At 42.0% G+C, this 15,539-nt stretch overlaps 1 protein-coding gene across 4 annotated transcripts in view; it reads right to left on the bottom strand.

The window, feature by feature from the left end:
* Positions 1 to 2,711: 2,711 nt before the first annotated feature.
* Ino80d (INO80 complex subunit D) overlaps positions 2,712 to 15,539 on the bottom strand; it is a 66,986-nt gene continuing 54,158 nt past the window's right edge. For all 4 annotated transcript variants that reach the window (XM_034498128.2, XM_034498130.2, XM_076931803.1 and 1 more), the window contains exon 12: positions 2,712 to 14,049. In XM_034498128.2, the coding sequence (XP_034354019.1) occupies positions 12,887 to 14,049 (1,163 nt within the window). In that variant the 3' untranslated portion in view covers positions 2,712 to 12,886. The remainder of the gene's footprint in view (positions 14,050 to 15,539) is intronic.

Below are 15,539 nucleotides of genomic sequence, written 5' to 3'. Positions count from 1 at the left end.
CTGCAGTACAGCTTTTTAGTTTCATGAAGTTCCACTTATTAGTTGCTTATCTTTGGGGTTTAATATTGAGATCTTTGATCCATTAATTTGATAACTGGACAGAGTATTAAACTGCCTTGTAGATTCATATTTTTCTACTTACAGATTAGTGCAGCTTTCCCACACATCAGAGACCTTTCCCTGTGCTGTGGATGGTGTTTAAATCAGGAAACTCACACCTAGTCAAATGCAGAGGGTAAGTGCCAGGCAGAAGAGGGACACTGTCTGTACAACCCTTCTCCAAAGCCCAGGGACCAATGCAGTCTTAAGAGATGGCACAGAGAGTGTGAGAGCTCAGGAAGGGCTAGCACAAAACGCTTCTGGACGACAGCCTAGCACGGAGTGGGAAGGAGGTGCTCATGAACCCAGCCCTAGCTGGGGTGCCAAGGACAGCTGCTGGTTTCTAGGGGAGGGGGCAAAGACAATTGTCTTTAAGAGTGTAGCTCCTAGTAATTGACACATTCCAGTGGATAGTTCCATGCCCACAAGTATACAGGGAGCACAAATTAGAGTCCACAGGTTATTTAAAATGAAGAGGACACAAAGTTGAGTATGGGGTGGAGCTACGTGCAGTTAGTGGTGAATATGAAACTCAGAGAAAATTAATATTTTTAAGTAAAGTTAAATAAAACAGGTTGCAGAGCTGCATCCCAAACAGCTATCCTTACCTTCTTTCCCTGCTCACATAGAGCCAACTTGAATTCTGCTGCCATTACTTCCCCATCTGGATCCTGTAAGCCAGGCCTCTCATTTGAGCCAAATTTCAGCTATCACTTGGCCACTCACTCTATCTCTGGCTCAAGTTTTGTAGACTCAACTCTGAAGCCTGAGTCTCAGGTGGGAAAGAACCTTTTGATATCTTGCCTTTGTCCCAGACATCATTATCAGTTTGTTTAAGTCTTTTTTTTAAGACAAGGACTCAGCATCACCCAGGCTGGACTCAAACTCCCAGTATTGCCACAGCACCACTCACCTCTTCTTGCTTTTGCTGAGAAATCCACAGGACCTCAGCCCTGCCTGTTATCAGTGTTCCCTCAACTCAACGACCACGAGCTTGTTCCCCAAGGCTAGAGTTCTTTTTATAACCTAAGCAGGCTGTAGCCAGCTAGTCTCAAAGGCTGCCTCCAGGATCTGAAAGAGCACCAATTGGGCTGGGATACAGCTCAGTGGTGAGACATGGACCAGCACACAGGAAGCTCCTGCTTCAAACCCCAGCAGCACACAGAGAAGAGCCTCCTGAAATAAAAAGCAACGGTTTGAAATGAGCTGTAGAGCTGAAGAAATTCACAGCTCACTGAGCATAACCTCCTAGGCCATAATCACTTCAAAAGCAGAGTAAACACGAGTCTCTTACTCATGTGGGTTATTTTACTAACACCATGGGCACCTGCTTTTTGGCCTCAAAATACTGTTTTCGGGGAAATAGGATTTGAGAATGTGTCTTAAACATACATTGATTAGAAACTAAGGAAATCAAATTCTATTACATATGCATGCACACCTCCATGAGATGAACATGTGACTGGATGGCTACTATGTTTTTGCTTGAATAGTTCATAGTTTCCCTCAACAACAAAAGATAAAACAAGCAGTGAAAAGTTCCAACGTAGGAAAAGCTTTACCAGTTTGACTCTACGATGATACCAAGGTTGTAGATTGTTTGGTGATGCTGGGGATTGAATTCAGTGGTTTCTACAAGCTAAAGTCTTTGTAGTGGTTATCTTTTGCGTATTGTTTTTAACTTGGAGTATGCAATATGAAGTTGTTATTGTATGTTTTGAAGCTAGAAACATGAAGGAAGATACAGGCAAGTTTGTACAAGTCTAGAAACCGAGGATGGAACTGTTTGGGCTACACAGTGTGATCTCCAATTGATCTGGGCTACCCAGTTTGAGTTCCAGTTGACCTGGGATACATAAGAAAAGACCAAGAAAAAAAAAGAAAAAAAGAGAGAGAGAGAAAGAGAGCAAGAGAGAGAGAGAGAGAGAGAGAGAGAGAGAGAGAGAGAGAGAGAGAGAAAACAGCTTCTGATTAAATGAAATAAATTTAGATTGCAACTAGTAGACCGTGGTTCCAATACAATTTCAAGCTTAAATAATACACCTTAAGCCAATTTGATAGTAATTTGTTAGGCTAGCCATAAAGATCATGAACACATATCCCCCTAGAATCATGGATAAAATAGATGAAAAACAACATATTTAAGAAAAAGGAACCCAGCAGGCAGAGGCAGGCGGATCTCTGTGAGTTTGAGGCCAGCCTGGTCTACAGAGTGAGTTCCAGGACAGCCAGGGCTCCACAGGGAACCTGCCTTGAAACAGGGTTAAAGGAAGATGAGTATAATGGCATCTATCTGTAACCCCTGAACTTGGATGACAGTGTCAGAGGCCAGCTTGAATACACTGTTTCAGGCCATCCAGCGGTACATGGTAAAACTTTAGTCCCATAAAAACAAATCCTAGGTGAGCACAGTGGCTTATTCCTGTGACCCTGGAATGTGGGAGGCGGAGGGAAGAGAGAACAACCTGGACCACGCACACTAAGTTGTAGGCAAGTCTGGGATGCAGAAGAACCCTGACTCAGAGACCAGAAACCACCGGAAGTATTTACCCTGGATCAGGGGCTTCCATCACTGCCCAGGGAAAGAAAATAATTAGTAAATAAATGCAAGGTTACTTCACAGCAAGATTTATTAATACATCCAAAAAGAAAGAAAGAAAAATCATTTTGTCACACTATATACAGATAATACATACAAGTGTTTTATACACATATTACATCAGTTTTTACACAAGAAAAATATACATAAAAATGTAAACTTTTGTATACAAAAACCCTTAAACAAATTAAACAAAGACCAGATAACAAAAGGAGACCAATCCATTATTATTTCATCAAATTTTTAAAACAGTAATACAGTACATTCATTGAGATATATATATATGGAAAATGTGAACCATTTCTTCCTGTTTAAAGGGAAATCACAAACCAAAAGCCCAGTCATCTCCCCAAATGTGTCCTCCCCACTGAAACCACAGGCAACACCGTGGATAGGTCTTTCTAAAGTCTGCCAGCCTCCTCTTGTGTTCTGCAGAAACTAGTTGCTCCCGGTGTACATGCCTGGAACTGAGTGGCAGCCGTGACACAGACACGAGAGAAGGTGCTTGGTTTGTAAGTCCCCTTTAAGCAGCTGTCCTCCTGCCTATGTCCTGAATGTATGGCCTATGGAGCATACGGTGTGCCAAGGTGGATAAGAACGTGGACTGCTAGTCCTTGCTACCGTGCAGTTACTTTGTTAAAGGATGTTTTAGACTGTCCAGCCTGCCTGCCCTTTCCTGGTTTCCAATGGCTACCTCCCACCTTTGATTTCCCACTGCAACTTGGTTTCAGTTTACACTCTGGCATGGGCACACTGGTTAGTTAGTACCATCCCTCTGCCAAAAGGCTTTCTGGTAAAGGCTGATTCCGATATCAGTTTCCAGCGAGCTACTCTGGATATATATATGGAGCTACCCTTACTCCACTCTCCCCTTCATAGGGTTCAGGATTACCTGGCTACCTTTCTTTCCCTCTAAATTCTCCAGGTGCAATCTGCTGCCAGCTCCTCACACACAGTATTTAACAGTTTTGTCTTGGTGTTCTTGCATTTTGTATGGAAAACTGAAGGACTAATGAAAAAATATCTTGTGGGGAAGGGCAGTGGGAATGAAATCTATGCCAAGTACATGTAACTTAAGAGTCCTTTCAAAAAAAAAAAGTAAGATCTTTAAATAAATGCAAAATAAACTATGCTTAAGACAGCATTAAGAGAACCATCTTCTTTCCACGTTGAACTTGGAACAAGGCAGAAAACAGCTAGATGATCTATTTCCCTGCAGCAAGAGAGGAGTTAGCTTCCCCCAGGCAAAATGATCCAAACGATCATTATTCATTAATGAAAGGAAGAGGCAAATTGGTGAATGAAGTTGATCAAGGACATGGTGGATGACACACACCAATGGCAATACTAGGACTGCTTTAAAACTGAGATAAGCAAGCTGGATTGTGGTATATCACTGTTTCAGAGAGGGGGGTACAAAGCACCCCCAAGTGACTCTCATCTCTCCTACGAGGGTGGTGATTTAAAATGACAGTCTCCCTTACAGTTACACAAACACAACAATCAAAGGAATGGGAAGCTAAATAAATAGTGTGTGGCTGTCTTTAGATGAGACCTTTAATGTTCTTTAAATAACTTTTGATAATGTCTTTTAAATCATTACATACAGGTGCCATTGCAGTGGCAATATTCCAGTAGGGCAGCATTTTGCTAAATGTAAAAGATGCCATCCAGAACTCATACATATACATGTGTATGTACAGTTATAGCAACACTATTTATATACATATATATCTAGAGAGCAACATTGCATTGCCTTTGAATATCTCTATGTCCACTCCCACAATATATCCTGGAGACATACTGTGTGAGTATATATCAAAGTGTATGTGCACATGCGCCAGCATGTATATATACACTTCTGTGTGTGCATAAGAGCTTTAAAGGCACGATATAGAAGGACGCAAGTTTTCTAGAGAGCTGCAGTAGAGTAAAAACTGAACGTCACAACTGTGAGAAAGGTCAGAAGGAAACCCAGCAGAATTCATTACACAAGAACTCATTCGAGCATTTCATCATGAGAAACAGGAGTCAGTTACAGAATTCAAGAGGCTTCCATGTGACTCTGTATACTTCGTTAAAATTCAAATGGTAAATTTATATTTAAAACACAAAGCAAATCAAACTCTTTAAATGATAAGTGTGGAAATACACCTAACTCTAATATCAATCATAAAGCCATAATTATATTTTTTCAACGTAAGTAAAATACTCCAAAGTTTCCTAGGTTAAAAAATTGAAAATTAACTGTTTGAATGTTGGCTTTTTCTAATTGATGACTACCCAATTCTTAGAGAACAGGTTACTGAAAGCTGTGTACTGTGGGGAAATGCTGTTGATAAGGCCTGTGAGTGACAGCTGAGAGATTCAGGCCAAGGTATCTAGTGAGAGGACTGAATAGGAAAAGGGGAATATCGGCCAGGGCGTGGCTCCACACATGCCCAGCACAGGCCACCCTCGAGAGTCAATCTCCAGCACTTGGACAACAGACAACTTGGCAAAGATGTGTGATTGTTCAGTAATGAGAAAATAGCTAGCAAAATCTGAGAAGGAAGAATTCAGACAAAGATTCATTTGCGACCACTGTAATCTGTAATTCTGACTGTAATCCAAAGGATCCCCACTTCAGCACACCTGATGATGTACTCTCTACACTGTCGTCGCTTCCACTGGCTTGCAGAATAACCCAGAATTTCCCACAGATGCATAATCTTGCTTAGCAAAGGCTGTTAATCTATTATACACACACATTTTTAGGGAAATATATGTATATAGCTTTATCTATACACACACATATACATACGTGTATATATAGATTTATACAAATGTATAAATAAACATAATACTTTTTCAATCTTTCCATTGACAAGGCAAGTTCACACTCAGCAAAGTGCCACCACATCTCATATACACATCTCTGTACAGATATACACAAAGGGGCTGTCTTCACCCTTCAATAGAGGGAATTGATTCTAGCAAATTCCATTAACCAGCAACTGAAGGGAGAAATGGCATCAGTACAAACCCCCTTCTTTCATTTGCATGCATATGTACAAGAAATATGCAGATTTCTTAAAATCTGAAAGCAAGAGTGAATGAAACAGGGAGATGCTACAAAAACACAAGTGTAAAAAACAACATGGAGAGCTTTCCTGGGGTTTGTCTGAATCTAAGATGAAGTAACTGAGGCCCCAAAGACAACTGCCAATTCAAGTGTGTTCCTTAGGAGTTGTTCTGGCATATCTAAGTATAGAGCTTTCATATTAAAATAAGTGTGATGGAGCACCTGGCTCTCGCTGACTGTCCCTGGTCACCAGGTGCTCCAGGAAAGAGTGCACAGCGAATGACAAAGCTCCCAGTACAGGAATGTGTCTTTCTTTAGTTCTGCATGACTCAGGTAAGCACTGAAGGTAATGTGATTTTCCCACAGCCAGAAGACGGAGCCGGGCTGCTCCACTCCACAACCAATGGCACAATTCAGTTTCAAAAAATATTTTGCAAACAACTGAAATCATACCAGCTTTCAAATACACATGGTGAAATGAGTCCACCAACTCTTTAAACAAGCAGCCCTTCAAAGCTTCCTTATCCAGACCTATGTTTTCTGAACTTGACCAAGAAAACATATGACTTTATTACTTGGAATATGAAGAAAATTTACTAGACATAATGTTTCAACAAATCTCTGGTCCCATCACTTCAAAAGATAAATGAGCTGTTATCGATCTAGGTCTGTTTCTCTCTCTCTCTCTCTCTCTCTCTCTCTCTCTCTCTCTCTCTCTCCTCATAACTACAAGGCTGGTCTTAGAATCTGCTTTTTTTCTCGTGTCACTTTACAGCATAAATTAATACAAAGGTTAATAGAAAATGCACGTGATATCAGAGCTAGCCTTTGAACATAATATAGCAAAGAATATGGCATGTTTATAAAATAGAAACAATGGGAAAATAACTCTAATACCCTCAGCTAAATAAATCATATTTCTATAATACATTCAGTTACCTTTCTATTTTTATACAAGCACACATTCATATCTCACACATGTGCCCCCGATGTATATTTTTGCATGTGTGTAAAAACACAGACACATACATGCACACCAGTAATTTACCTCTATTTTTAAGTCACAGTGGGAATTCCTTAGTGAGGAGGGGTAAAACGTTCCTGAATGAGACACTGAGAACATCTAGATTTATTAATTCCTCTATTTTACTTCTCAACTTACAGAATAAACTGTAAATTAAAGAATAAATCCATAGGAAATAGAAGAGGTCTAAAAACTTAAGTTTACAAATTCCAGCTACAGTAGTGGGGATTTACTTGATCTATTTGCTTCTATTTACCCTGTAACTAAGTGTCTAGCCATCTGAAGTGTAAACCGCAGATCATGTGCTACAGAACATGATTCTCAACAGCTCTACGAATGATAATAAACGGTCTAAGGGTGTTCCACATTTTGGGGCCCAGGTTGTCCTTTTCTTTATATATCTGCAAGGCAGCAAAGGACGGCTGTACACCTTGACACGGCAGAGGTCCAGTGTAAAAAGGTGCGTCACTAGTTTGTTTTGTCAAAAAACAAAAATAAAAAGAAGCTCATATATAATTTTAAGCTATTAAAACACATAGGCAACATAATTCATTACACTTAATACAGCTTTAGTATAAAACTTATAATTTATGAGGTGATGTTAATAGCATAAATTAATATACCTTTTCTCTTAAAATCTACAATAAGTATTCTGAAAGCTCATTGGGGAAGGAAGTTTTTAAATAAAAGTTTTAAAGCTGTGCATGATGGGAAAGGATTTTGTATGCTGAAGCTGAGATGAGAGCCTGAAGTAGAAAGGAAGTCCTCAGCGAGACACCACGGGCTCTGAAACCAAAAGCTTTCTCTTTCTGGAGCTCTCATCAATGAGGAGTCACCTTTAGTTTCTTTTAAAACTATTTTCTTATTTTAAAAACTGCCCTAATTTCCGCAAGGAATCCCTGAGACATACTCAACACTAGACAGTGAGAAGAGCTATCGCCGTTGAGAAGAACTGATTCAACCCTTTGGAACAGAGGCACACACTGTCAGCAGGCGTCAAGCTCTCCACCATGTTAGCACTAACCCGCTGGAGCTGCCTGTACTAAATGATACAGGCTGGAGTCAGTTCCGGGCAAATCAGCCTAAGTCCCCAAGGAAAAGCGACAGTGTTGCCTTGAGCTGTACTGGTGCCTTGCGTCCTGCATGTTGAAACATTTTCCATGGGGAACTTGGGGTGCATATAGAGCTTAGGTCAGTGGTCCCCAGCTTAAAAAGCAAATAAACAAACACATAAGAAGAACAATGAAAACCAATGAAAAGATCCTACCACTCTTGGGCCAAGATAAGTGCGGCTCACGTGTGTGCACGTGCACACTGCAGCACCAGGGATGAGCGTGCAAAAGGCAGAGGGAGGGAGAGAAGGAAACATGCTGCCCTGCCGGCTGCCAAGAGTCAAGCAGCTTTTGTCTTAGAAGACTGCTTTTCAGACTCACTTTAGTCAGCCAACAATTATGTTGGGTCTGCCCTTCAAACCACTCAAAACATTCCTGATACTCAGGAACACAAGGTTAATAAAGTCCCGACAAATCTCTGAAATGTCGCATCTCTTTTACTTGCTGCATACCACAGTGCAGAGGGGAAGCTAGCCAAGAATAAAGACTGGAGTGAAAAACCCACAACCACAGCATCCATGACACTGGGTGTTACAAGAGGCAGAACTAATACCCAGAAATGCCCTTCCTAACTCACTGGCCTGTGGAAACACAGATATCTGTCTCTGCTTCTTACAGAGACTGCATTATAAAAATTTTGAAAAGATCGCATTTAAAATACTACTTTAATTAAAGTATGATTTTGGTTTCTACAAGAATATAATAACATAGAAAAGCTTAAAAGAAGCCAAAATATTAAAAAGTCATTTTTCTTTTTTACTGGATTTCAGGAAGAGTCGGTTACTTTTTTTTTTTATTTGTTGAAGGGGGAAAAATATGTCTTCTCATGAGTGACTATCTCCCATGAGATAATTCTGACATGAAGAATCCATAGAACAATGTGGGTAGCAGTAAAGAAAAAACATACAAGAGAACATTCACTCCAACTAAATTCTTTCAAAGATGTTTCTAAATTTCCTCATTACACTGCAGAGCTGTGTCGACCATTCAACAAACCACTGTATTAGACTATACTACATGTCAGATAAAGAACAGAATTTAATCTTTTTAAATCTAAAAAGGAGACTAAAAAGTAAATACTTTAAAATTGTAATGAATTTCAAACCTATTAAATAGTTTAGTGTTAATAGCCTCACTCCCACTGCAATGTCAAAACCAATGCACAGCCACGCTCAGAACTGCGCAGGAGAAAGGCAGAGGTTTCAGACGCTCACTGCAGAGGAAGCCCATCCCAACCACGCACCCACCCACCCACTGCCGCCCAGGATGCCGGAGCACAGCGAGAGCCAGGCTCAAGGAATGCACCCAAGGCTTTCGCCTCTGTGTGACTCAACTCTAATGTCAGTTTATAAGAAGCCATGCAACAAGCCAACAGAAAACTGTTCTTTCATGTACAAGACAGGATGCCTGTATCTAGCTAGCATGTGCATGGCTCCCTTCCTAACAAAGAACTGACTTTGCCATGTGGACTGTGAGCAGGGACTGAGCCTTGGAAGAGTTTTAGTGTGACTTGCAGAAGGACATGATTCCCTAACCTTCAGATGAGAGTCTGGTTTACTTTAAAAGACTAATCTTATAAATAGTTATTTGGCAATATAAAATGATCACTTTCCAAATCCATCTCTAATGACTTTCTACTTCTCATCAAATCATAATCTTCTCACAGAAGGGTATTAGACCACACTCCCTGCCAACCAGGAACTGCTGTCACTTATAAGCAGGAATACCTCACACATTAGGCTCACTAGGGAAAACCACCTTTGCTTTTCAGCTATGCGACGATAACCACGATTTGTCCATTGCATAGTCTGTTACTTGGTGTGCTACCTATAACTGCCACTTACTATCCTGAATTGTTCACGAGCTGTGTAACCTACCCAGGTGTGAAAATTGCTAAGCTATTTTTACAGAAGAAATAAACAATGTCTTCAGTACTTTTACTAAAATAACATTAACAGACAAAGGAGAGAAAGCCCATCTTCCCTTCAGGTACCAGAGATTACAGTTGCTGATATTCAGACTCTCAGAGCACATAATACAGTCGGCCATTAACTGCAGCAACTTCACAAGGTAAATCACAGTAACACAATGAACTGGCCTTTATAAATGGTCCCAGAAACCTGCAGAGACAGAGGGAGCCTTCTTTGTTACTGTCTCTCATGTATAGAACACTACACTAAAACTAGCTTCTACTCCATTAGGACCTGTGTAGGGTTTATTTTTGATTCCAGTATTGCCTTACCATAACGTAAGTGCTATGTTTTCATATAAAGCATTATAAAAGATACTGAATTTTTCTTTGTATATTAATACCCACCTACTATTAAGAGACTAGAATTGCTTCAGCAACTAGAGTGGTGACAAAGTGGACACCTCCGGGCTTCCAACAGGGGGCTCACAAAAAAAGCAAGAAAAAAAGCAAATTATAGGCTTGGATGTTGGTTCGGAAACAGAAGGGAAGTGTGCTCCTTGCTAATCATTCAGTCAATTATCAGTATTTCTAAGACTGCCCTCCCTTCAGCAACCATCATGGGCATCTAAACAAAAAGGGGGTTACTCAATATTTTTGGTGTGAAGCTGTAACTGGCAACATTCCTGATCACTTCATGCCTCCTTACTCGAAAGCAAAGAAGGGCTTTTAAATGCACATAAAACAGAAAATTGCAAACAATAAAAGGTGCAACCTACTGCAAACTTAGTTTTGACAACTAAACAATTTTCAGCAGCTAATATAAAGACAAATAGCCAGTAACAGTCTAAATTGACTACTTATGACTTTCCTCTCCTTGGCAAAGAGGAGCTGATAAGGAGAGGTCTGAGTGTGGCTCTGCTACAGTCTTCAGTTGATGCACACTGGAGACAAAATGCATTTTCTGGGAATGCACAGTTACCTAGCGATGATTCTAGTGGGATGAGAAAACAGCCTAGCAAACAAAATGACACTTTTGAGGTGAGGTAACCACTCACTCTCACCCCATAACAGCGTACTAAAGTAAAAAAGCTACTGACATAGGTTTACAGGTCAGTCAAAAAGCTGTTCTCACAGTTCAGGAGAGAAGTTCATGGTGATACCAAATATAATTTTGCTTTGTGACATAATCTGTAATTTAGGAATTTCGCAATCTGCAAAAAAGGCAAAGCTATTAAAAATAAATGTTCCAATTAATTAACATGATTTTTAAGGAAAGAAAGTAAATATATTACAAACATATTTTGCCTCCCCAACTTCAGTAAATACAAAATAGGGCATATCATGATTTCATATGGTCATGTGACATTTTCCCTCCAAAAGCTCAGGCACGTAGTATCTGCATAATGCCTGCTGATCACCGTCATCCCTTCACAAGGCGGAGAACGAAAGCCTTCAACAGAAGGGCCTGGTTAGAAGTAGCATGGCATGAAGAGCACACATAAGAAGTAGGAAAACAGGTCCCAACCATTACCTAGCAGGAAGGAATTAGGATCGGACAGTCCCTGACAAAAGAACTCCTGTTCCACATCATTTAGAGATATGCTGCCTCAGTTTTAAAAATAGACATATGTAAATTAGGTTGAGCTCAGGTATGAACACCTAATGGTATCTGAAGGGACAGTGAACTGTCCTGCAAAGCAGAGCAGACAATGAAGCTCCACCCTGCTGTGGGCGGGGAAGGCAGGCAAGAGGAAACCCCCACGCCACTCAACTTACTGCACTACCCAATAAAATGTCTACCCTAAAGACCTTGGTATGCTAAAAAATTTCCAATTTTACTTCATCCTAAGTACTTAAATGATTTTAAAAGTACCTAGGGTAAGTCAAATTATATCTAATTTCCAAATTCTGCTTTGAAACAACTGTTAAAATGTGTGTCCTTCTGATATTATACATCACTTCACAAATGGTACTCGATTCTACATGTGTCCTCCACAGTCCACAAATCTCACCAAAGAATCACAACTTGTAAACATGTAAAAACTAGGAGCCAATGGTGGACCAAACAGAACTAGACGTCACCTTTCAAATCTATCTGGCTTAGCCTGCTTTTGCACACCAAAACATTTTCTTTCATTACTACCAACAAATGTGTTCCGTGAGTGGGGGGTTGAGACAGACGCACACGGAAGAAGAAAGGTCGGTGTCTCGACACTCCCTATCCTGATGGGAGCTCAGCCTCCGGGCCTTCTCTCCTCACAGGCTGATCTTAGCAAGGCGCCATCACTCTGAGACACCTCCCCCCCCCCCCCCCTGTTCAGGATGCTTTAGTCAGCTCAGTGGGAAAGAAGAACAAACCACTAGGTATGAGACACAAGGATGGGGAGAGCCTTACTCTGGGAGTGAGGAAAGACAAGCCACAAGGAGACAGCTACTGCACTGCACACAACACACACAGGGTGAACGAGCAGGCACAGGCAAAGAGACCATGGTCTTTTCAGCTAACATATCATAATTAGGAATGGCATCCTAGCCTCCCTGTGGTGTTTGGCAGTTGGTGCTAAGTCAGAGCTTTGATTTGTGTCCACACACCACCTGCTACACAGGATCTCAACAGGACCACTCCATCCAGAACAACCTATATAAAACCTGGCTAGAGAGTGGGACGCATTATCTCAACACTAGGAGACAGTAAAGGGCACTGGTAATCTGAGGTATCTTCCACTTCTAGGGCTTGCTGAAATTAAAAATAAAAATAGAAAATAAAATAATCAATCCTACCCAGTCACTGTGCTGAGCCACCAAAAAGCCCGCCAGGCCAAGCGGACCAAGCAGACCAAGCGGACCCGCCAGGCCGAGCGGACCAAGCGGACCGCCAGGAGGGAATGAGCACCAGTGCTAAGGAGCACGCGTGAACACTGACGCCAGGTCCACTGCACGGCAACTGGGAGGGGCTGTCCCTCTAATCCCCACTGTCATTTTTAAATCTTCTGTAGGAAAAGGGGCGAGGGATGCAAAAGAGGAAACAAAGATAGAAAACACCGGGTTCCACTTGCCTGCAAGCACACAGACTCGCTCAGTTAGGGGTGGGGAACGGGGGAGATGCATTATTGGTACTTGTAGCCGTGGCACCTGTTACTGTGAAGCCTGTAGGAGGAGCTATGGAGCTGTGGCTGGGCTGCAGGTCCTTAGGAATGCCACTGTGAGAACTCAGCTGGTGGCCGAAGGCGGCACTGAACTGGGGGAGTTGCTGCTTGGGAGAGGTGGAGGCCATTAGTTCAGCAGAAGGCCCCATGCCACTGAAGCTGGTCTGTGGTAACCCCGGAAGCACACTGGAACTGCTTGGGGTAACGGTGGCGAAGGCAGGCTGTGTGGTCTCTGAGTTGGACGTGGTGGGTGGCGTGGAGAGGGAAGTGGAAAGAAGGTGTCCATCCGCGCCAAGGAGGTTGCTAAATGCAGAGGGATCGCCAAGGTTGACAGGGAGATTCCCCCAGTGAGTCCTGGGGTTGACCACTCCTCCAAGTGGCACCTCAAGCTGGGTGGGGAGCAAGTGCTGTGCCATGATGGGCATCTCTGCTGAAAAGGTAGCTGCCATATTATCACCAGAGTACGATGTGTGGGGAGAGGTGATATGGTCACTGTAGGGCGACGGCACGTGCTCGCTATCATAATGGCTTCCATGGGGTGAGGAGTGTGAATGATCACTGCTGTATTGCTGTCGTGAGGTGATAAGGTCGTCTGCCTTGCTCAGCAGCTGGGCAGGATGTGGCCTCTGGGAGGCATGGCTGCCATCATGAAGTCCATGAAACTGTCCTGGGAAGGCTCTCTCCCCAAGTGCACTCTGGCTGAGCAGAGTGGCAGAAGTAAGGCCAACGCTGGCTGGGGCAGAGAACTGCCCCTGGATCTGCCCTGCCAGGGGTGTAGGTGGGTTAGACAGGGTAGCAGGATGCAGCAGGTTCTCATCCAGCTCTAGACTAGAAAAGCTATCCTGCACCATCCGTCCATTCAGTAGCTCCCCTAGGTCCGTGCTTACTTCTCGACTCAAGGACTGGATTCCCGAAGCCTCAGTACCTGTGGAGAACACCCCCATTCCTCTATCTGACAACCCCTGAACTGGCACACTGTCTGACTGGGAAAGTACCCCAATTGTACTCAGGCACTCGAGAGAAGTTACAGCTTGCAGGGCCCGCTCGAGCTCCTCGGCTTCTTCAGTGGTTGGGAGGAGGTCTCCATTCTTTCCTGCATCAACCAAAACCATGAGAATCAATAGAGCTCACAGCTAACTTACACAGCAAAGTCACACATCTGAATGAATTTTACACGGTCCTATCACAAGGGTCCTTCTTTGCCAGGTTTGGTGGCGCATATCTATAATCCCAATAATTAGGAGGCCAGAGCAGATGGGTCTCTGAGTTCCATGTCAGCCTGGTCTACAGAATGAATTCCAGGCCAGCTAGAGCTCCATAGTGAGACCCTGTCTCAAAAAACAAAAAAAAACAAAACAAAACAAAAAAACCAAAAAAACAAAAAAACCAACCAAACAAAAAAACAAACAAACAAAAACCAAACCCGAATCCTTTGTGAAAAGAAATGTTTCTTGAGATGAGAATAGAAAAAATAAAATATTGATCTGTAGGACAATAAAATATTGATCCATCAGTTCTCTTGGGATTTTAATTTTTAATTACCAGCTTATTTATTTATGTCTAGAAATCTACCATGTGAAATGTTTTGTTTTGTTTGTTTGTTTTCAGACACAATTTTACTATGTAACCTTGGCTGGCCTCAAACTCATAGAGATCTGCCGGTCTGTGCCTACCAAGTGCTGAGGTTAAAGGCGTGTGCTACCAAGACTGGCTCTGTTAAGTTCTTTTGTTTATTTATGAGTAGCTTTGTGTCTGTGAACTTGGCTATGAAGGCCAAGGCATTGATCTTGGGGCTGGGGGTGCACACAGTCGTGAGTTGCCAATATGGTACTAGATGCTAAGCTTGGGTCCTCTGGGAGAGTGCAAACACTCAACTAAGCGCGCTCACCAGCCTCACAGTGTTAACTTCTTAGGAAGTATAAAAGGCTGCCAGTTAAAAGCTCAATGTTCATTTGATTATACATATTTTCACCTAACGTGATATTAGTATCATTAACATAAAGAAATAAAGGTTGTACAGAACAAGACAGGGATATATTACTTTGTCTGCACCTAGATTCTTCCAACTGGAGATGAGAACAATAAGTAATGGTAAATGCTCAGTTTCTTTCATAAGTTAACTTTCTTCTTTTCTAAGATTTACTCTTTCTAACTATGTGTATGTGGTCTGTGTGCCTGTTAACAAGTGAGTGCAATACGTGTCCTGTCCAGAAGAGGGCGGCACATCCCAGAGAGCTGGAGTGAGCACCCTGAAAAGAACAGGCAAAAGGGTCCTAGACAACAGAGGCAAGGGCTCTTAACATTTCTCCAGAGCCAGGAATTACCTTACAAAGTATGTCCTTAGTGTCCTCCTTGGCCAGGCATGGTAGGAGCACCTTTAATCCCAGCACTTGCTGGGTTACAGACTTGTATCACCATGCCAGGCTCCAAAGACAGGTCAAGCTGTAAAAAGATTCTAACAAACTTTTCTTTACAAATAAAAGATATATTGAATAGGAATATATTCAGGAATATTAGGGAAATATTAAGGAAATATATTTCAAAACATCAAGGAAAATTACTCATTTTAATGGAACAAAATTC

Source organism: Arvicanthis niloticus, chromosome 3 (assembly GCF_011762505.2).
Source record: "Arvicanthis niloticus isolate mArvNil1 chromosome 3, mArvNil1.pat.X, whole genome shotgun sequence".
NCBI lineage: Eukaryota > Metazoa > Chordata > Mammalia > Rodentia > Muridae > Arvicanthis > Arvicanthis niloticus.
This window is presented reverse-complemented; position numbering and strand designations above follow the sequence as displayed.